This window comes from Spermophilus citellus, assembly GCF_964194105.1.
Source record: "Spermophilus citellus genome assembly, chromosome: 6".
NCBI classification, from domain to species: domain Eukaryota; kingdom Metazoa; phylum Chordata; class Mammalia; order Rodentia; family Sciuridae; genus Spermophilus; species Spermophilus citellus.
The window spans coordinates 22,638,412-22,661,464 of record NC_138187.1 but is presented as its reverse complement, the minus strand read 5'-3'; the positions used below and the strand labels follow the sequence as shown (position 1 = coordinate 22,661,464).

General features: G+C 45.1%; 1 protein-coding gene across 1 annotated transcript; it reads left to right on the top strand.

The window, feature by feature from the left end:
• Positions 1-317: 317 nt before the first annotated feature.
• Positions 318-1,259, top strand: LOC308652462 (putative olfactory receptor 2B8; the record flags this gene model as incomplete). Its single annotated transcript, XM_081300310.1, has 1 exon — positions 318-1,259. The coding sequence occupies one exon, from the start codon at positions 318-320 to the stop codon at positions 1,257-1,259; it is 942 nt and encodes a 313-aa protein (XP_081156436.1).
• Between the last annotated feature and the right edge of the window lie 21,794 nt (positions 1,260-23,053).

The following is a 23,053-nucleotide window of genomic DNA, read 5'->3' as shown; positions in this document are numbered from 1 at the left end:
TGAAGAAATTGTGCTGCAATGAATTTAAATCCTGTCTCTAGGTGAGTCTACAGGAGAATTCCTAACCCCTTACACCCTCAGAGCCCTCCAACTCAACAGAGGGAATGGCCATGCTATATCTTGAGAGTAGAGGCACCAGCTGTGCATGGGCCAGAGGAGGCCTGTGCACCTAATGGTGATCACACCCCTCTCTTGCCAACAAGGAAGGGACAGAGGAAGTGCCCACCCTCCCAGTCAAGGCCCACCTACCCAGGCTCTAAGAAGGCCGGGGCTGAACCTTCAGGGAAGGTTGTTGGTGTTGGTGCCATGCAGGTGTGATGGAGAGTGCCAACCATAGCTCCTTCGTGGGCTTCACTCTCCTGGGCTTCTCCAGCAGGCCCCAGCTGGAGGCCGTGCTCTTCCTGGTCATCCTGGTCTTCTACTTCCTGAGTCTGCTAGGCAACAGCACAATCATGCTTCTGTCCCTCATGGATCCTCGCCTCCACACCCCCATGTACTTCTTCCTCTCCAATCTCTCCTTTATGGATCTCTGCTTGACCACCTGCACTGTCCCTCAGACGCTGGTCAACTTCAGGGGCAGGGACAAGACCATCAGCTATGGTGGCTGCGTGGCCCAGCTGTTCATTGCCCTGGGCCTCGGGGGAGTGGAGTGCGTGCTCCTGTCTGTCATGGCCTATGACCGCTATGCAGCTGTCTGCCGCCCACTGCACTACATGGCTGTCATGCACCCCCAGTTGTGCTTGCGGCTCGTGGTGACTGCCTGGCTGACGGGGTTCGGCAACTCCGTGGTGCAGACGGCGATGACCATGACACTGCCCCTCTGTGGTAAGAACCAGCTGGATCATTTCTTCTGCGAAGTCCCAGTGATGCTGAAACTGGCCTGTACTGACACCTCCATCAACGAGGCTGAGCTCTTTGCTGTCAGTGTCTTCTTCTTGGTGGTGCCCCTGTCTCTCATCCTGGTGTCCTACGGCCACATTGCTCACACAGTCCTGAGGATGAAGTCGGCTCAGGGTAGGCGGAAGGCCTTTGGGACCTGTGGCTCGCACCTTCTGGTGGTGATCATTTTCTTTGGTACTCTCATTTCCATGTACCTCCAGCCACCCTCTAGTTACTCACAGGATATGAATAAAAGCATAGCTCTCTTCTATACTCTGGTGACTCCTGTGCTGAACCCCCTCATCTACACTCTGAGGAACAAGGAAGTCAAGGGCGCACTGAGGAGACTGGTGAGAACTGCTGACTCGAGAGAGAGTTAGCACAGGGGTGCCTGGCCCATGCCTTTGTGCACTGGCAGACTTCTGGGTGCACAAGTTTTAGTTTCACCAGTCTCTGTAAAGCACCTACTGTGTACCAAGCACTCTCTAGGTCCTTGAGATTATATATAGAGAGATAGCTGAAATCAAAGTAGAGAGACTTCTGTCCTTGTAGAGCTAAACTTTATTATGGGGAGAAAATAAGTAGGATGAGCTAAAATTAAATTGTGGCATATTGTGTATTGGAATGTTCTATGGAAATAAACAAATTATATGTATGCACTGATGAATCCAGCCCAATTCCATCTTAAGATTGGGAGACATCTTGTCACAAGGTCATAAAAAGTTCATTTCTGTTTTACTGCAAAATGCTAAGGTTTCCATTTGGCCTTCCAATATTTTGATATTTTAAAAAACTTGCTTGGCATTCCTGCCTGTGCTTTGAACCTACCAGCTCTCCTTGACCAGATAACAACCCTCCCTGATATGTCAGCTGCTCCTCATTATCTTTGATGTTGAAATCTGAGTCTGCTCCCTACCTTGAGATGTTAAACAATGTAGGTCATAAATCTGCTATCTGCCTTTGTATCACACTTGCCTGAACCCTGTCAGCTGTAATTTCCCAAGACACCTCCCTTTTTGTAACTTTCTGTGTTATAAAAATTTCCCTGTAATTAGACCAGCTGCTGTCTTCTGGCCCTGTTTTTCTGGGTAGGGGCAGATGCTGGCCAGCTCTCTCTTGTGTACACAATATAAGCTTGCTCTAATTTGGTTTAAATTGGAGTCGGTGGTCTTTCCTTTGCTTCATGGTTCAACATGCACAACATGGGTGATTCACACAGATGCAATTTTGAGATGAGAAGCCAGATATAAAACAATTCATATTGTATAATTCTTCTTTTTTTTTTTTGCTTGTCCAAGTGGTGACGTTTATTTATACCAATAGGTTACATTAGGTCATTAGTACCATAACTACATTATTGTTTAGAGTATTGTTAAGGTTGCTTATTCTGCAGTTACATTTCACACTTACAATATGCAACATCAGGAGCTTTGTGCAGCTCTTAAGAAAGTCCATTGTCTAAAGTTACTGTTAGGCAGGCAGAAATGCCTACCCTAAGTATAATTCTTCTTTATATAAAATTCCAAAATAAGGCAAAACTGATCTGTGGTTTTGGAGGTCAGAATAGTGATCTCCTTGAGGAGCAGTAACTTGAAGGAGAGATGAGAGAGGGGATTCTGGGGATTTGGTTATGCTCTGGTTGTTGATGTGGAGATCTGTTCATGCTCTGGTCCTTGATGTGGGGATCTGTTCATGCTCTGGTCATTGATCTGGGGATCTGGTCATACTCTGGTTGTTAAACTGGATGCTGGTTCTCTAAGGTATGTAATTAGTGAAAAAACATTGAACTGCACATTTAAATCATATACAATTTCTTTATGTACAATGAACTTTGATCTCATTTACATTAATTTTTTTAGTAACCCAGGTGATAATAGAATACCACAATATGAAAGAATCATGCTGAATACTTTCCTCTTTTCACACAGTTTGAGTTTATTTTCTAAGTGATCTAAGTTACTACTTACATGTAGTTGAACTACTGGGTGCTAAGATGTCTCCTGATATTAATGGTATTTAGCCAGACTAGAGTGAACCTTATCTAGCTTTCTCCTTTAGAGATTTCTATCAGAGGCCATTTTTGCAGTGAGTCTCTGCTCTGTTCTTCCTTCCCCATGAACACTCAGTAGTCAGTTTGTGAGGCAAAAATTAGAGTGATCATTTTCAAAAGAAAATTTTACTACTCAGTATTTTATTTATTTATTTATTTTAAAGAGAGAGTGAGAGAGAGGGGGACAGAGAGAGAGAGAGAGAGAGAGAATTTTTAATATTTATTTATTTTTTCTTAGTTCTTGGCGGACACAACATCTTTGTTTGTATGTGGTGCTGAGGATCGAACCCCGGCCGCACCCACGCCAGGCTAGCGCGCTACCGCTTGAGCCACATCCCCAGCCCCACTACTCAGTATTTTCATTGAAAGGATGTTTAATGTGTTTGTTTGTGTAAATGAAGGTTTACACATTTCATTTTCAATGAAAATCCACTATTTAGTAAAAAGAAAATATTTTCAAAAGTGAACATTTTGAGGTTTTTAAACGTGATGTTATATAGATATAGTAGTAGGGGTTGGAGGGGATTATAAAATAAAGCAACATGCATAATCATTTTCTGGTAAACTTAAAATATTAAAAATTAAAATATTTTCTTCTTGGGGCTGGGGATGTGGCTCAAGCAGTAGTGCGCTCACCTGGCATGAGTGGGGTGCTGGGTTCGATCCTCAGCACCACATAAAAAATAAAGATGTTGTGTCCACCGAAAACTAAAAACTAACTATTAAAAAAATTCTCTCTCTCTTTAAAAAAATATTGTCTTCTTGAGCTCTTTAAAATTTTGACAATGGCAAGTTGGAAGACTTGTAATGTTATTGTATTAATCAAATGACAGAGCACCAAAATCTTTATATAAACCAAAATAGATTGGTGAATTGCTGAGTTCTCTGAGGGAATCATCTCCTGTGTTGAACGTGCAAGTGACTTGCATTCATTGTTGGAACATAGTCCTGAGGATGTGACAGTTTAGTGACAGTTTCTTCTATTTTGCATCCATGGCAGCTCACTTCACTAGCATGACCACATCAGTTTCATGACTAAGGTCTTCTTTGCCCATGGGGGCACCTTCCAGGACTCCAGCAATACCTGAACCCACAGACAGCGCAACTCTCTGTGCAGGGCTGAAGAAATGAGGCTGTATATGAAGCTAATAATACAATGTCTTCATTGTCATGTTTATAGCCACAAGCTCAGCATGGTAGGGGCCTTGTTTACAACTAGCAGGACTTCACTCCAGGGATGAAATATTGGTGGCACCATTCCAGAAGTGAGGTGGCGGTCACCTGTGTTTGTTGACTGTGTTGCAGAACAGGATTGGGAGCTCTGTGTTTAAGGCTTCATGGACTCTCTGTTCTGCGCACTCTACCTGGCCTTTCCATGTGCTGTGTGGTATTGCCAGAGTACCAATCTGTGCTACCTCTTGTGAGCCTTGGCACCTCGCTCACACTTTTGTGAATGTAGGTGCTGCAGGGCATCTTCTTCCATAAGGTAGAGTTTCAGCGTTGAAAACTGTCTTTGGATGATATCTGTTAAGACTCAGACCTGGAATGTTCCCCAAAGGCACATGTGCTGAAGGCTCGGTCCCCAGTGCAGCAGTGTTCAGAGGTGGGCTTCTGGGAAGTGATTAGATTGTGAGGCTCTAACCTCATCAGCAGATTAATCCATTTAAGGACTCATAATTTAAATGGGAGGTGATGGTAGGAGGTGGGACATAGTAGAAGGGATTGGCTCCTTGGGAATGTGCTCTTGCTGAGGAGCTCTCCTCCACCAAGCCCTTCTGCCATGATTTTTCTGCCTTATAGTCAGCTTACCATGACTGAAACCTCTGAAATTGTGAACCAAAATAAAATTTTCCTCCTTCACATTGTTAATGTCAGATCTCTTTATCAGAGCTTTGAAAACCTGACTGACACCACATCCTTTCTCCTTAATCAGCTCCCTCATTAGCAGGTGAAGATTTGCTGGTGATTTTTATATTTTATTAAAATTAAAATTTTATAATTTTTTGTATTTAGGTCCAAACCTATTCTTATATTTGTATAACTTCCCCTATTTTCAGCAAATGATTCGGTACCACACATCTCAGGTACCCTCACCAGGTCTTCGTAGTGGTGCTTTCTGGCACATCATATTGTTGTAAATGTAAGTTGGATCATTTTTTTCTTTTCATGTCTTCTGCCCTCAAATTCAGTGCTTTTCCCATCTTAACTTAGCACTTATGCACTATGGCTGTAGCTCTTGCAGGTTTAAGGGTTATAGCACAAGATTCATTTTCTATTTTTTTTTAGAAAATTCATTCTTACTGTAGATCTTAGCAACTTTAGCATATGATTTTTTTAACGAGGCCTAGAACTTTCAACTTTTCACTTAAAAAAAGCACTTGTTGGCTTTACTTTGGCATTTCCAAATTACCTGCCTAAGTACTCCTGCACTTTAGGAGCCATTATTAAATAAAATGAGAGCAGGTGAAGATGAGGCAGGAGGAGAGATTCAAGGGCAGTGTGGCCTGGGAAGGAGGGCCTGGGTTCATACAGGGGCTCCAACCATATACCATGTCCTGAGAGCAGATAAAGGTGAAGTGGGAGGAGAGACTCAAGGGCAGTGTAGGCTAGGAAAGGGGGCCAAGTCCATGCCAGGGCTCCAATCACATACCATGTCCTGAGAGCAGATAAAGGTGAAGTGGGGGCATCCTTGTCCTTAGCCTCAGCCTCTCTGGACTCCAGGTCCTCCAGGTGGGCCAGGAGAAGACAGGCTTTGTGCTCCCAGTCTAGTTAGCATGTTGAGCTGCACATAAGCCACCAGCAACTTGAGGCAAGGAAAGTCCAGAGGCCGACAGAAATCCTCCAAGTTCTGGCCCATATGGGCATCTAGGGTGCAGGACGTCAGCAGTCAGCAGAGACCTGGCCTCTCCTTCCAAATGGTCTCCCGCAGCACACATGTGGGGCTGGGTTCCTGTGCCTCCACTGCCCCTCCAGAGGCCAGTCCACCCTATCCCAAGCCCCTTTGGCTTTCCAGGCAGTGGCAGACAGGTCACCAGGCAGGGACTGCAAAGAACCTTCATTGAAGGGAGCCCTAATTCAATGGTGTGACCAGCAGGCTTCAGGGAAGACACACTTTCCTCCCTGTCACCTGGACACCCCCTGCACTGGAGTGCAACCTCCAGGAGGGACTTTTCCTTGGCCCAGAATGCACAGGGCCTAGTAAGGCCTCATCCTGTGGCTTGTGCTACTACTACATGGCCTCATTCCCTACTGAAAGCATTTTCCTGAAGAGCATGGTCTGCCCCCTACACTCACAGAGTCCCTTGGGAACCATCTCAGTAGCCATTACTGAGCGAGGCCCAGTGTGAGTGGCTGCTCCCCACAGCTCTGTGGTTCCAGGAGAGGACAGGGTGGGCTAGCTGAACTGGGCTGGGCTGTGGTGGGGAGCGATTGTCCCAGGACCTTATTCGGATCCCCAGCTTCTCTTCTGCTCCACATCTGCCTGGGACCCCACCTTTAGCTCTCTGCCTTCTTCCTCCTGCAGGCAAAGCCCCAGACCTCGGTCTCCTTGCAAGAGTCAGAGGTGTGGGAGGCAGTGTTCTCTCAGCCTTCCCGAGCCACCCCCTGCACTTGTCCCCACATGGGAGAGAGGAGCCCTCTCTCTTGACCCCAGATCTACTCACTTCAAGTTCATCCAGTGGTCCATTGCCCTCCTTGGAGTAGGGCAGGATGCAGCCATATTTAGGGGAGGTTGTGAAGGTGTCACATATACCAACCCTACTTATGATGTCTTCAGTGAGTGACTGTTTTAGTTAGCTTTTTTTGTTGTTGTGACCGAAACACCTGTCAGAGGAGGAGAAGTTTATTCTGTCTCAGGTTTCAGTGGTCTTAGTCCACAGATGGCTGATTCCATTGCTCTAGGCCCAAGGTGAGGCAGCACATCCTGGGGGAAGGACCAGTGGAGGAAAGCTGGAGATCATGGTGGGGTCAGGAAGCAGAGGCAGGAAGGTGGATCAGGGGCTAGTGACCCACCCTCTCCAGCCACACCCTACCTGCCTACAGTTATACCTGGTCCATTCAAACTAGGATGGATTGTTGAGGTTGAAGCTCTCATCATTTTTTTTTTAAGAGAGAGTGAGAGAGGAGAGAGAGAGAGAGAGAGAGAGAGAATTTTTAATATTTTATTTTTTAGTTCTCGGCGGACACAACATCTTTGTTGGTATGTGGTGCTGAGGATCGAACCCGGGCCGCACGCATGCCAGGCGAGCGCGCTACCTCCTGAGCCACATTCCCAGCCCCAAGCTCTCATCATTTTACCTCTGAATATTCCTGCATTAGTGAGCTTTTGGGGGACACCTCACATTCAAACCATATCATTGACTAACTCCCACCCCACCACAGGAAGGGCCCAAATAGCAGAGATTTTACTGCTCTTTACACTGAATTATGCTAAGTGCCTGGTAGCATGCCTGCACACATATTTATCACAGGAATGCACTCAACTAGCTGCTTCTCAGATGTCTCAGTGGGCCTGGGGCCCAGCTGCCAGCCCCCAGGGCCCCTGTCTGGCTATACCTAGGTTGGAGCTCCCCAGATGGAATCTGGAACCTCCTTCATGATGGAAAAAGTGCTCAGCCCAGGGCCTAACTTACCATGAAGGAGAAGCCTGCAACCCTGGGTAGCCCACTCACAGGGCCAGGCTGGGCACGCACACTCAAACTCCCCACTTGGTCCAAACAACACCCAGGAACATTGCCCTTTGAGCAACCCAGTTTCCACAGAGCAGACAGGCTCAGAGAGCTGCCAGGCCTTCCTGAGATGGTTAAGAGGTGGCGCTAGGGCTTAGAGGTAGGGCACTCACATTGTAAACATCAGCTCCCATCACTGCCTGGTGGGTTGTGGGGGACCTTTGGTAGTGCACAGGAGGGTGGGAGCTTGGGTCCCTGCTACAAGGATGGCACGGGTGGTCCACCAGCTCTTCCAGCCTGGGGTCAGGGCTGGGGCCAAGAAGTAGGGTTCACACATAGGAACAGTGGCACAGTGTAATCTGACTCTGGCTGCAGGTGAGGTGGAACATCACAAATGGCTTCCTCAAAGTCCTACAATCCCATCCCCACCCTGACACACCATAGGAGGAGCCTGGGGCTGTCCATGTGGGATCCTAGTGGTGAGCTAGCCTGCATTGACTTAGAGATGGGAGTCACCAGAAGGAGAGGGACAGAGAATAAACTGCAGCTCACCAGACCTGGTGATACCCCTACCAACCCCAGAGCCAGGCTTCCCCCACCCCAGTAGCACAGCCAGTGGATCCCAGGATTCCCTCATGTAAACTCAGTTGGAATTCACATAGGAAACTAGGTGAGGTTGTCCCCTCAAATGTCCCTCCAGTCAGTACCCATGTTGGACAGTGAGCCCTGGGTTCCACCCCGCCTGCCATGCCAGTCCTCCTTTCCCTGAAGCAGCCATAATCAGGTTCCTTCTGTGGCCACCTCTGGGATCTCAGGAAGAAGGGGTGACATTGTGGAATACGCCTGGCCCTGGGATGATGGGCTGCCCCACTCTCCAACCTTTGGCCCCATGAGAAAGTGGGGAGAGGGTGCTGGGAGATACTTGGTAGAGGCAGGCCTGAGGGCAGGCCAGGTCTCAACACTGGATCTAATCTCTGGGTCTCTGGTTCTGTGTGGATTTGCTAGAAGCCCTAAAGAATCCTCGGTTTTCCTGCTAGGCAGAGAGGTAATGGATCCCCTCAGTGCTGGCCAGGCTGTGCCTCTTTGAGCCCTGGGGTGTCCAGGTCATGTGGGGTGGGGAGTTTAGAACCCATATCTGCTGGTCTTGGGCACCTAAACTTTGGGTTTAGACCACCAGGGTTTCCAGTCAGTTACCATCAGAGCAATGCTTCCCCTTTCCCTGGGGCTGGGGGCACTCTGGGCCAGCACGGTCCTCTGGGATCCCTGCCCCCATTACTCTTAACCTACTTGGTCAGGAGATCATACCAGTTCACAGTTCACATGCCCATCCGGCCCAGGACCCAAAAGGATCCATTCTCCTAGTCCCAGCCCATCGTCCTGCAGTAACCAAGGTCTGGCTCACGGGCACTGTGCTGGGGCCCATCTGCCAAGCACCTACAGAATGCTACATGCTTGGGATCTCACAACCCTGCCCTGCCAAGACCTGGGAGAGGAGGGAGCCCACAGGCTGAACCTTGAGATCCCAGCTCCTGGGACTGGTACTACCTGGACAAAGAGCTCCTGTGTGGATGGTCACCTCTGCCTGTCACTGAGAGCTCCAGCGAGACACTCAGGGTTGGCAGTGAATGTGGGGTGCACCTCAGCCACAGGGTCCATGGAAAGACAATGCTGTGAGTCTGCTCCTCTGGGTCCCCAGCAGTCAGACTCACAGGAACATGACATGGAGTGGCACTTGCTGGATTGGGTGACCAGGTTTAGTGGGCACAGAGTGCCAGTGCAGGCAGGTGGGAGAGTTCTAAAGATGGACGGCATGTGAATGTGCTAAAGGCCACAGACTATGCACCTAAAATGGCTATGATTTAAACTTCATATTTTTATATTTCATCACTATTAAACATTAAGGGAATTGTCGACCTTCTCTTTCAGTGTGTAATGTTGGTGTCACAGTGTACAGGAGACCAGGGAATTCACACATAAAGAGCAGCGACTTACTTTTCATAGTTCTGGAGGCTGGAGGTCCTCGCTGCATCCTCACACGGTAGATGGGAAAACAGGGACAAGTGCCGCTGGGGAAGCCTCTTCTGTGAGGAACTTCATGCCACTCACACAGGAGGGGTCCTTGTGGCCCAGCTACCTCCTAAAGGCCCTGCCTGTTACCACTTTGATTTGGAGGGACAAGTTGACAGTGCATAGCTCCTACTCAGGAGACAAAGTGGAATGACAGGGTCAGATAGCCCATGTCTCAGGACACCCAAGCTTGGGGTGATTTGGCATTTATGGAAGGTTTCACCAGTCACCGTTCCAATAAGACAACAGTTGGCCTTCAGACACAGAAGGCACAGCTGCCTCCAACTCCACCCTCCACATCTGGGAGCCTGAGGGTTTTGAAGTTGAGGAATCACCGTCCTCACTGCAAATCCATGGGGTTAAGTCTGGCACCCCAAGGACATCACAGCCCAGGCTCTAGAGGCAAAGTGGCACAGCATCTGCACATAACCTAGGCATGTCCTCCTCCTCCTCTGTACTTTCAATCATCTCTAGACCTTAACAAAAGGAAAATGGTGTGTAAGCAGTTACAGTGTATTGTACAGGAAGCAACAACAAGGAAAGTCTGCACACGTTCAGTGTAGACACAGTTTTCCCCAAGATTCCTGATCTGTGGTTGGTTGGACCCGTGGACACAGAACCATGGATGCAGGGAGCCCACTGTTCTTCAGTGCCTGGTATCTGGGGAGGGAGAACCACAGCCCTGGGGAGGGTTCTAAGCTGTCCTGCAGGTTCAGACCTGGGCACTTCTGCCCTTCATGCTAGAAGATGTTCTTGGGAAGAGTCCAAGGACTTGCCAACCTGTGACAGGGATCCACAAGGATGAAAGCCTATTGATCTCTACACACACACACACACAGACACACACAAAACCAACCACATACACACACACACACACACACACACAAAACACACAAACCAGTGCTGGTGTCTGTGATGGCAGGACACCATGGATGGCTGCGGTTTACATGAAGAATCAAGGATCTTGAATTCTTTGATGGCAGGACTCCACCTCCCAAGACTTCTGGCTATATGTAGAGAGCCAGAGAACTGCAGATATATAATGGCAAGAATTGCAGGGTTGCTGGCCTCTGGTGGAAACAGAGGGAATTGTGATTCTATGATGAATTCTCAGGGACCTCAGAGTTTATGATATCAGGACTTGCAGGGTTACTCTCCTCTTGATGGAAGCCCAGAGAAATGTGATTCTGATAGGCAGATGTAAAGCCACTCCAAATGCACACACCTTTAAGTCCTGATGCACCATGGGGATCTGAAAGATCACTGTAGTTTGTTGCAGTATTGCCATGACCCATGACTCGGTCTTTTCCCTCGCTCAAATAACACGACGTTTGGGTTGTTTGTTTCTTACCATATATAGAATACAAGTCCCTTTAGATATGTATTTCCAAATATTTTCATGAGTCTGTGGCTTATCTTTTTGTTCACTTAATATGAAATTTTCAGAATAGGCGTTTTCATTTTAAAAAATTTTAAAACTCATCATGAAACATGATCATAAGTATTTTCGACTATAATTTTAATACTTTCACTTTTGCAGTGTAAGCCATGGACTACTTAGAGTGAATTTTGTGAACCTTATGAAGATTTTCCCTGTCCACTTCTCCTATAAGATTTCCAAACACTCCATCACCATCTGTGCAACAGACACTCCTTTTTTCACTGAAGGTCTTTTTCCTTTGACAAAATCAGCTGCCTGCAGGTAGTGGTTGAGTTTTGGGCTCTCTACTCATCTCCATTTATCTACCTGTGTATTCCTTCACAGCATCACATTTTCCTCACTACTTCAACTTTCTGACAGGTTTTGGGATACAGATGTGTGAGTTCTTTGTCCTTCTGTAGCCTGTGCCATCTATTCTAGGTTCAGAAACAGTTTGCTGGAAATTTGAGTGTGATTGTGCTGAATCCGCAGATCAAGAATGAGAAAATTCCATCTTGCCTATGTAGAGACCTGAACAAGGAATATCTCTATTTATTTATATTTTGTTCAATTTCTTTCAATTGTTTCAAGGTTTTCTTAAAGTGCAGCTCTAACTTAAAACTTATATTTTAACTTTTCAATTTGGGGGTTCTATTGTAAATGGAATTGTTCAATTTTTTTCTTATTCTAGTTTTTAAATTCCAATTTTTCCTATATAGTTTTGCTGATATATAAGAAAGCAATGGAGTTTTGCCTATTGACTATGTATTTTGCTTTTTGCTATCTTTATCCTTTATGATCAAACATGGAATGGTGAATTCTCTTGCTGTTTGATTTCCAAAATTATGGCCTAGTAAAATCAGGACCATGAATTTCAGAACTTTACCAGGACTGCCACAAGGGGAGCACGACCAATGCTGAACAGGTGAGCACTGATCATCCTCAACTGCCCACAATGGCTAGCAGAGGGTGCTCAGAGTGACTTTTTCTGATCCCCTTGAATCATTAGACTTCCAGGGATGGATGTCCTGTGCCCACAGCAAACTTTCTTCTCAGGACTCACCTGGGGAATTTTCATGGCTGGAGATACCTGAGGTCTACATCCACGGTGAGGTAACCCAAACCTTCCACACCTGCTGTAACCCTCACCCTTGTGGTCTACCTGGGGTGACCATTGCTGTGGACACCTTGGGACTGAGTGTGGTGACAAAAGCTTCCTCCTTGGGACCCACACAGGGGAATGCTGTGGCTGAGGACACCTGGTGGCCATGTCCACAGGAAGGTAATTCTAAACCTAAACTGGGAACCCACCCAGGAAGGGCTGTAGACTGCAGGCTGCAGGCACCTTGGAGCCATGACTGTTGTGGCAGAGCCTCCTTGGTATCCTCATAGGGAGATGCCTTGGCTGGAGACACATAGGGACCATGTGTACCATGAGATTTCTTCCCCTTGGCATCTACATGTGGATGCCACTGTGATTTTGGGATAACTGAAGTCTATCTGAGGAAAAGGTGGGGAAGAATGAGGAAAAACCTCTTGTTCACTATCCCAGGTGCTGAGAAAGAAACTCTGCTGTGTTTTTACTTAATGTGGGACTACATTACCCAGAATCCTGGGGGGCAGAATCACATGATTCCCCTGCCTTCTGTGGGCTGGTAAAGCATGCGACTAAATTATTCATAATCCTGAGATGGCAGAGGCTCCCAGATTTCCCCCAGAGAGCCAGCAAAATGCTGCACTACAGTGCCTTCAGCCCTTGGGAAAGAAGTTCTCAAGAGCCCCCTTTCCCACCCCCCATCCCCACCCTATGAACAGGCAAAAAGCTGAACTACATTATGTATACTCCAAGGAGGGGGAGGTAGAAGTGCACAGAATCAACCCCTCTGAGCCAGAAAATACAGGGACTTCATTACAATCCTAATGGGGCAGAAGTTCCCTGGGTTCTGCAGAGAGAACCAACAAAATACTGGACTATATTACCCACAATCCATGGGGGAGCGGTCACCTCATGGGAGCACTGCCCCCAGTAAACCGACAAAATGCTGGACTACATTACCCACAGCCCTCAGGGTCAGAAACTTTCAGGAGAATCATTTCCACGTCTTCTCATGAGTGAGAAAAATTCTGGACTAAATAACCTACAATCCTAAGGAAGGTGAAGCCCCAGGATCCCCCATGAAGAGCCAGCAAAATGCTGAACTACATTAAACAAGAATAGAGTTAGGGTTTGGGTTTTTCTGACTCTCCTTGGGGGATCCTGGGCGCTTCCTCACCCTAAGGATTATGGGTGATGTAGTCCTGGATCTTGTCCACACACCTCTGCCTGGAGAAAGCTGAATGCACATGCTTGCCTTACCTTGAGGATTCTGAGTAATTTTAGGGGTAGGGGTAGGGCTAGGCAAAAATTAGCCACAGGGCAAAGGTTACTGAGATTTACAAAACAAAGAGGTACTCTTGAATTTCTGCCACTAAGGACCATGGGTAGTACAGTCCCAGGTTTAACTACTGACACTGGAGATCCTGGGAATTTCCTCCCCTTAAGATTATGGATAATGTCGTCTCAAGCTCTTAGCTTGGTATTGTGGGAGAAGTATTAAATATTGTGGGTGAAGTATTAAGAGGTTTATGGCTCACATTGAGGAATTCTGGGTAACTCCTCCCACTAATTCACATGGAATTGTGGGTAATATACTCCCATGTTTTATTCAAACTGTGGAGAATTGTGGGAGATTCCTCCTCTGTTAGAGTTGTGAGTAATGTAGTTTCACAATTTATTGGCCCTGTGCAGAGTATCTTGGGAACTTCCTCCCTCCAGGGATTATGGGTAATGTAGTCCAAGTTGCCTGGCCACTGCCGGGTATTCTGGGAGCCTCCTCCCTGAGGATTTTGGGTAATGTAGCCCCATGATTTGCCCTATCCATGCAAAGAATTCTGGGAACTTCCTGTTCCATAGACTTGTGGATCATGTAGTCCCATATATTACACAAGGGAAGGGGACTTGTGGAAGCAACCTTTCCTGTGGACTTATGGGTATTGTAGTCCCATGATTTTAGCTTCTCTGAACAAAGAATTCTGGGAACTTCCCCTCCTTAGAATCATGAAGAACACAGTCTCAACATTCGCCATTCACTACTGGGTATTTTGTGAGCCTTTTCCCATAAGGACAGTGGGGGAAGTAGTAAAGAGCATACCACTCACTTTGGGCGGCTCTGGGAATTCCACCCAACAGACTTGTGGGTAATGTAGTCCCATAATTTGTCCTTTTTGTGCAAGGATCCTGGGAACTTCCTTCCCTTTATTATTATGGGTAACGTAGTTCCAATATTTCTCCACTCACCACTTGGTATTTTGGGTGCCTCCTTCCCTGAGGATGGTGGGTGAAGTAGTCATGAGTGTACCAGTCACTTTGGGGAATTCTGGGAATGTCCTCCCCCTCAGAATTGTGGGTATTGTAGTCACACAATTTACACTATCTGTGGGGAATTGTGGGAGCTTTCTCCCTGTTTGAATTGTAGGTGATGTAGTCTCATAATTTGTCTACTTCGTGCAGAAGATCCTGGGAACTTCCTCTCCTAAGGATCATGGATAATGTAGTCCCAACATTTGCTTGCTCATTGCTGGGTGTTCTGGGAGCTGTTTTACCCCTTGGTTTTGTGGGGTATATAACCCAAGGTTTTTTCAAGAGATCCAGGGAAATGCATCTTCATAGAATTCTGGGAATTAAACTTCCATTATTTGCTTGCTCACTAATGGCTGTCCTGGGAGAGTCTTTCCCTTAAAATTATTGGTAATGTAATTTCAGATTTACTACTCACTTTGAGGATTTGAGCCCATATAATTGTGAATATTATATTTCTAGACATAACCACTTCGGAGGGAGAGGGGGGATACCATTACAAATAATCCTAAAATGGAAGAAGTTCCCAGTATCCCACTTCCTCCATCTTAGTATTATTGGTAATGTCCCAAGTTTTTCCCTGATAGCAACAGGGGCTCATGGGAGGTTTATTGGTAATGTAGTCCAAGTAGTCTGGCCACTGCTGGGTATTCTGGGAGCCTCCTCCCTGAGGATTTTGGGTAATGAAGTCCCATGATTTGCCCTCTCTATGCAAAGAATTCTGGGAACTCATGTACCATAGAATTGTAGTCCCACACACAGTGGGGGACTTATGGAAGCTTCCTTTCCTGTGGACTTGTTACTCTCCCCAGTTAGGATTGTGGGTAATTCAGTCTTGGATTTATCACTCACTGGGGGATTCTGGGAGACTCCTCCCCCATAAAGATTTTAAAAGTATAGTCTCAGGTTTACCACAGGCCCAGGGGTTCCTGGAACATCTTTGCCTTAGGTAATACAGTTTCAAAATGTATGAATAACATGCCCCCATTTTTTTTTTTTGCTTGATAACCATTGGCAATCAATGCTGAAAGCTTTCCTTTTTTCTTGGGGTTGTGGGTAGTGTAGTCCCCAGTTTAGCCAGCTCACAGTAGGGAAATAGGAGTTTCTAAACCTTAATCTGTATGTGATACATTCCTGGGTTCACCACTCATGACAGAAGATCTTGGGAACTTCCTCTCATTAGGATTGTGCACAATGTATTCCCACAATTTTTCTGCTTGGCACTGGGTACCCTGGGATATTGATCCCGTTAAGATTGTGGGTTATGTAGTCCCAAGTTTTACCTGATCACTTTAGGGAATCTTGGGAATTTCTGCTCTTATTAGGATTGTAGATAAAGTGGTCTTACAATGAGGAATTTTGGGCTCTTTCTTTTTAGAAAATTATAGATAATTATGGATATCTTAATTATGATGAATTTAGTCCTGGATTTCACCACTCACTGTGGGGGATTATGGAACCTTCCTACCTCTTTAGAATTGGAGGAAATACATTTCCAAAATTTATTTGCTTGCTTCAGGGATACCCGGGAAACTTGTTCAAAATTTATTGTGGGCACTGTAGTCCAATTTGATTGCCCATTGGATAATCTTGGTGCTTATTACCCCTTGGGATTGTGGACAATATAGTCCTTGGAATACCCTTCACTGTTGAGGATCCTGGGAACTTCCCAAGGATTGTGGATAATGTAGTCCCAAGTTTTGACTGCAAACTGCATAGATTCCTGAAAAACTTATTTATAAAGAATTGCGACACTGTAATTCAATTTGACTGCTCACTGATGGGCAACCATGGCAGTTTTTGCCCCTTAGAATTGTCGGCAAGTTAGTCATTGGAATTTCCCTCTTGATGTAGAGGATTCTGGAAACAGTCCCTAAAAACTGTGGGTCATATAATCCCAAATTTTCCTGCTTAGTGCAGAAAATTCTGGAAAATTTGTCCATGTAGGATTGTGGGTAATGAATATTTGCAATTTATCACATAGCAGGAAAATTTGGGAGCATACAGTGTCATAGCATTGTGGGTTTTGTAGTCCTTGGAATTGTCCTCTTACTATGGAGGATCCTGGGAACTACCTCACTAAGTATTATGGTGAATGTTGTCTCATAATTTTCCAGATGACTGTAGGGATTACTAGGAAACTTGTGCATAAAAAAGTGGCCATCAGTGAGCAGTCAAATTGAACTAATTTGACTGCTCACTGATGGACACTTGAAGGATCTTAATCCTTACAATTGTGGGCAATGTAGTCCTTGGACTTACCTTCTCAATGTAGAGGATCTGGGGAAATTCTTACCTAAAGATTATGGGTAAGGTAATCTCACACTATGATTTAACACTGCAGAGATTATGGGAAACATGTCCATGTGGGATGGTGCGTAATGTAGTCTAGCAATTTCGCCACTCATTTAAGGAACATATGAAAGCCTCAAGGACCATAGGATTGTGGACAATGTAATATTCAAAACTGCCACCTAGCTGCAGAGAATTCAAGGAACTACTTTCCTAAGGATTATAGGTAATGAAACTCAACAATTTTAATGCTAACTGCAGGGTTAGGTTTAAGATAAGATTATTAGGGTTATGGTTAGTGTTAAGGTTAGGGGTTAGGATTAGGTGTTAGGATTATGGTTAGGGGTTAGGATTAGGGTTAGAGTCAGTGAACTGATTTCTATGATACCAAGACTCACAGCAATATTGGACTCTACATGGAAACCTGGGGAATTGAGGCTCTATTGATGGTATCACTCCCAGAGTTACTGGCTATATGTGCATAACCACAGATAGGGTTTCCATTATAGGCAGTTTCACTGGCTCTGTAACTCTGTGAAGAACCACATAACTCATTTTATATGATGGTAGGATACACAAGCCTGCTGAGCACAATGTGGAGCATAGTTAACCGTTTCTATGATGTTAAAATTCCCTGAACTGTTGAGATCTAACTATGGTTCTTGGGATATATGATGACAAACCTACCATATCATCTTTGGTCAATGGGGATCCATATAACTAGCCTTCAATTATGGCAGGATTCATAGATCTGCTAACCTCTATGTGTAGAAAAAGGAACTAGTTTCTATGATGGGAGGAAAACAATGCTGCTGGCATCTACAAAGAGAGTCAGAAAAGTTGTGTTGTATTTTCTAAGGATCCCCGTGTCTTCTGGACTTTACTTGGATATCCAGATAAGTAGTGTCTTAAAATAGCAGTTATAAAAGGTCTGTTGGTCTCCAATGTGGAAAGCAAGTGAAATTGGGTTTGATTGTGGTAGAAGTCAAATGACTGATTTACTATATGTCCAAAGCTAGGGAACTGGGTTTCTCTCATGTAAGAACACACAGAGCTGCTCAGCTGTATGTGCAGACAGAGAAAAGGGTTTCTGTGAAGGTAGAAACCCCAGGGCTTCTAAACTCTGTGTGGCCATCCAGGGATCTGAGTTTCTTTTGTTGGTAATGTGATTATCGTTGCTGGGTCTACATATAGAGACAGGTAACTGGCATTATAGGATGGCAAGACATGCAAGACTTCCAGATTATATTTCAAGAGTCAGGGAAATAGGGTTTTAAGATGATAGGTGTTTTAAGGCTGCTGGACTTTATTTTGAAGTCCAGGCAACAGGGTTTAAATTAATGCTGACTCCAAGGACTGCATGGCTCCTCATGGAGACCTGGTCAATTGCAATCTATGATTTCATAATACCCAAATCTGCCTCAAAAAATGTGGAGTCATAGAACTAGATTTCTTTGATGACAGGACACCCAAATCTACTTGGATCTCTGTGAAGAGTAAAAAAATAACAAATTCTATAATGACAAAACTTATAGAAATGTTAGTTTTTTTCATGGATAGCCAGAGAATAGGATAAATAAACAGCAGGGATTCCAAGTCTTCATGATCATATTTGGAGAGTCAAGGAACTGGAGTACTGATGACAGGAATCTCCATTCTGGAGTACTGGAGTACTGCTGCAGGACTCTTTGTGGAGTGTCAGGGATTTGAAGTTCTATCATGACATGACTTGCAGCTACTGGTCTCTGTGTGTACACCAAGAGATTTGACACTAAAATGGTGAAACTCACAAAGTTGTTGAGATTTATGTGTCCTAGGGAAATGGGGTTTTATTATGATAGGATTCACATTTTTCTGGCTTCTTAGTGAAAATTGAGAGATCTTGATTTTATGTTGACAGGACTCAAAGTGCTTCTGTGGTCCATGTGGAGAACAAAAGGATGAAATTCAATTAATGGTAGAATTCCCATCATGTCTGAGCTGTACATGAAGAACCAAAACAACAAAAACAAAACAGGTTTTCTGTTTATGGCACAATGCACAGGGCTCCTGGACTCTACACTGAGAGATACAAAACTGGTGTTCTATGACAGCAGTACAACTGAGCTTTATGTAGAGAAGAAGAAACTGTTTTCTATGATAGCATAATCATCAGAGCTGCTGTGAGATATGTGGAAAGCCAGGGAACACAGGTTGGATAAACTGGCCTCCCATGTTTTCTTGGCTCTACTTGGAGACAGAAAAATGGGGTTCTATCATGTCAGAACTCACAGTTCTGCAGGTCTGTATATGGAGAGCAAGGGAACTGGTTTCTATGATTGTATGACTCTCAGGACTGCTGTTATCCATGGATATATCAAGCAAATGATTTTTTTAAAAAAATATTTCCAGGAATTTCAAGTCTGGTGGAATTTACATGGAAGTCACAAGAGACTTGGGTTATATGATGACAGGACTCTCAGTACTTTGGGGCTCTGGTAAAAAATAAAACAGGGAAATGGGTTGTATTGTTGGAGGGACTCCGAAAGCTTATGGGCTCTATGTGCAGAGACTGGAAACTATGTTTCTGTGGTTACAGCAAACCTGGAGCTGCTGGGCTCTATGTGGAGTGAAAGTAAAGTGAGATTCCATTGCTGGCAGGATTTGTAATGTTACTGGACACCTCTATGTGGACATCCAGGGGACTGAGATTTTATAACATAATTTGCAATTCAACTGATCTCTGTGTAAACAGAGTGGAACTTGGTTCTATGATGGCAGGGGACTGAAGTTCTATGAAGGTGTGTCTCACAGGGCTTCTGGGCTATATGTGGAGAGTCAGATCATGGGATTTCAATAATTTCATGTCTTCTAGCACTACTATATTCTGTGTGGAGAGCTGGGGAACTTGGGTCCTATGGTGGCAGCACACAGAGGTCTGTTGACTGCATAAGGGGAGAAGAGAACTGGTTTCTATAATGACAGGATGACAGGGCTTTGGGGATTTGTATGCAGAGCCAGAGTGTTGGATTATATGTTGATAGGAACCACAGGGATTCTGGAATCTATCTGAAGAAGGAGGAACTTTTATGATGTCAAGGCATGTATGGCTGCTAAGCTGTAAATGGAGAGATGACTTGCAGCTACTGGTCTCTGTGTATAACAAGAGATTTGGACTGAATGAAAAAAGAGGAGTAAAAAGATGCCTATAATGGCAAGATACATAGGTCTGCTGAAGTCTACATTGAGAGTGTAGAATCTTGGTTTCTAAACTCAGATTTTATTCATTGTAATACTTGCAGGCCTCTGAGAATTCACCTGGAGAGCCAGGAAACTGGAATTCCCTGATGACAGGACTTGTGATGTTTGTCTCTACATGTAGAGCCAAGGAACTGGGTTTCTATCATGGCAAGACTCCCCAGGCTAAAGCACAGTACTTTCAGAGTCAGGGACTTTGGGTTATATGATGGCAGGGCTCTTAGGCCTGCTGATGTCTATGTGGAGAGCCAGGGAAATCGGGTTCTGTGATGGCAGAGATGCTGGGTTCTATGCAGAGAGCCAAAAGTGGCTTTTATAATGACAGTATATACAGTGCTTCTGGGTTTTTCTTCAAAATCCAGGGAACTACCAGGTGCAGTGGAGCACATCTGTAATCCCAGTGGCTCAGGAGGCATGAGGATCATGAGTTCAAAGCCATCCTCAGCAACAGTTGTTATGCTCGAATTCAGGACCCCCAAAAGACCACCAGAGACCAAGATCGATGTAAGAAGCAAAGAGGTGTTTATTGAGAGCTAGCTCCGTCCTCCGCACACACAGCAACTGGTGATGCTAGAGGCCCCAAGTCCAGGTTTGCAGCAGTTTTATACATTCTTTGGGGAAGGCAGGGACTTCACAAACATCATAGCATCTCTTAGCAAATCATCACACACCACGGGAAAATCATAAAACAATTCCAAAACATGATTAGCACATTCATTGGTGGGAATAAGTTGGGTAGGGGTGATTGGTTAGTACAAGAGGAGGATTTGTTTGAACTGATTGGCATGAGGGGTGTACTTGCTGAACTACATGGTTTCCCAACATGTTATCAACCACCAGAAACTACTGGGAGGGTCATTTGGCATCCCAGGTATTTTCCCTGTCTCATGCTGATTGGTGGTTGCTAGGGGGTTGCTATGGGTCCTCACCTAGTCTGACTGAGTCAGGGACACCTGGCTCCGCAGATCTCTCCTGTTATTTGTAGATAAATAACTCAGCAGGGTGGGTATGTGCCTAGGAGTGCTCTGTGGGTCTTTCCAAGGACAAGGGCCACGCCCCATTCCTTGGACAGGCTTTGCTCTGAGGTAGAGACTGGTTTCTCACAGTGAGGCACTCGGCAACTCGGCAACTCGGTGAGACTCTGTCTCTAAATAAAATACAAAAAGGGGCTGGGGATGTGGCTCAGTGGTAGAGTGCCCCTGAGTTCAATCCCCAGTTCAAAAAAACAAAAACAAAAACAAACAAACAAACAAAAAAACCCAACCCACAGGGAACTGAAATTCTAGGATGGTGGGACTATCTGTCCTGCTGATCTTTATGTGTAAAGCAATGAAGCTGAGGTTCTATTTATGGAAGGATTCCTGTTCTCCTGGAGTCTACAAGAGAGACAGGTAAGTGGGTTTCTTTGGTAGCAGTGAAGCCAGAGTTAGACAGGCAGTCCATGTAGATAGGTAAATGGAGTCAGGTTAGATCTAGGAGGCCAATTTGAGTTAGTCTGGGAAGTTGGAGATTGTCCCCTGAGGAATCTTATCAAGAACCTGCCCCTGCTCCAACCTATTGCCTAGGTAACCTGTCCCAGGAATTTCCCCTCCCTACAGGGAGCTATAAGGTTGTTAAGGTGTCCTTGGCTACTCCACCCTGCCCTTCCCCCCTTCAGCCCACGTGTTTCCTATCTTTTGGCCCTCCCACCGAGGGAGCATTCTTGGGCCTAGCCACAAGAGGGAGGAAGCAGAAAGATAAGGGGGAAAAGGCAGGAGAACAAAAGAATCCTAGGACATATAAAAAGGGCAGAACACCTCACCTCTTAGGATACCAGCTATGGCTCCCTTCTCCTTCGCAGGAGAAGTCTATGTTGCCCCTTTTCAAATAAAACCCTGGTTCATATGCTTGCCTCGGCATGCTTCTCTAATGTTCAAACTTCACATGTGGGGAAACAGGACTTGTCACCGATAACCGGTGGTATCAGCAGGGCACTCAGATGCCTCTGAACTCTATGTTAAGAAAAATGGAACTGCAGTTCTCTTGATGGTAGGACTCACAGTAATGCTGGGTTTTACATGATGAGCTAGTAAATTAGAGTCTATGACAGCAGTACTCACTGGGAATCTTGGCTTTTTGTGGAGCATCCAGAACTTGGGATTTTTATTATGGCAGTATAGCTGGTGTCTATGTAGAGAGCCAGGGACCTTGAATTGTGGATAGCAGGATTTGCACAGATGGTTACCTCCTCATGGAATGTCAGAAAACAGGATTGAGGGAGGCTTCTGGCTGGAGTGATGATGAGGTACACAGTAAGATGGACCTTAAAAAATGGTGAGGATTTTAATTAAGGCAAGGACATTCTAGGCACTCAGAACAGCAAGAACCAAGGTGAAAAGAGAGGTGATAAGTCAGAAAGACACAGGATTTATTTAGAAGAGTGGTTCTTATTTTTTTTTTTTTTTTTTTTTTTTTGTCTCAGAGGCAGAGAGGCTGAGGCAGGAGTATCACTTGAGAGGTCTTGAGTTTGAGACCAGCCTGGGCAACAGAACACAATCCCATTTAAAACAAAATTATTCATCATGAAGAGCTTTTATCATAAGATGACATCAGTTGTTTTTTATTGTTTTGGAAATTGAAATTGAGTAAAGTTTGAGTTACTGTGTCAATTCCCTATGGCTGCTCAAGGAAGTTGCCACAGATAGTGACTTAAATGACAAAATTTATTATCTAGGGTCCTGGAGTAAGAAGTCTAAGATGAGTTTCACAGGGCTAAAATGAAGGTATGCCAGACAGCAATCTTTTAATGTCTAGCTCCCAAGATCAACCTCAGCTCCTGGGATTACAGCTGTGCACCACCAAGCCTAGGAAAAGATTCTTAGTCATATCTATAAAATCCTTTTTGTCATTTAAGATAACATATTAAAAGGTTCCACAGATGAAACATGTATATATCTTTGAAAGACCATTATTTTGCTTATCACACTTAGTAATTTATTTAAAAATGATAAACCAGGCATATTGGCACACACTCATAAATCCTAGGGATTTGGGAAGTTGAGGCA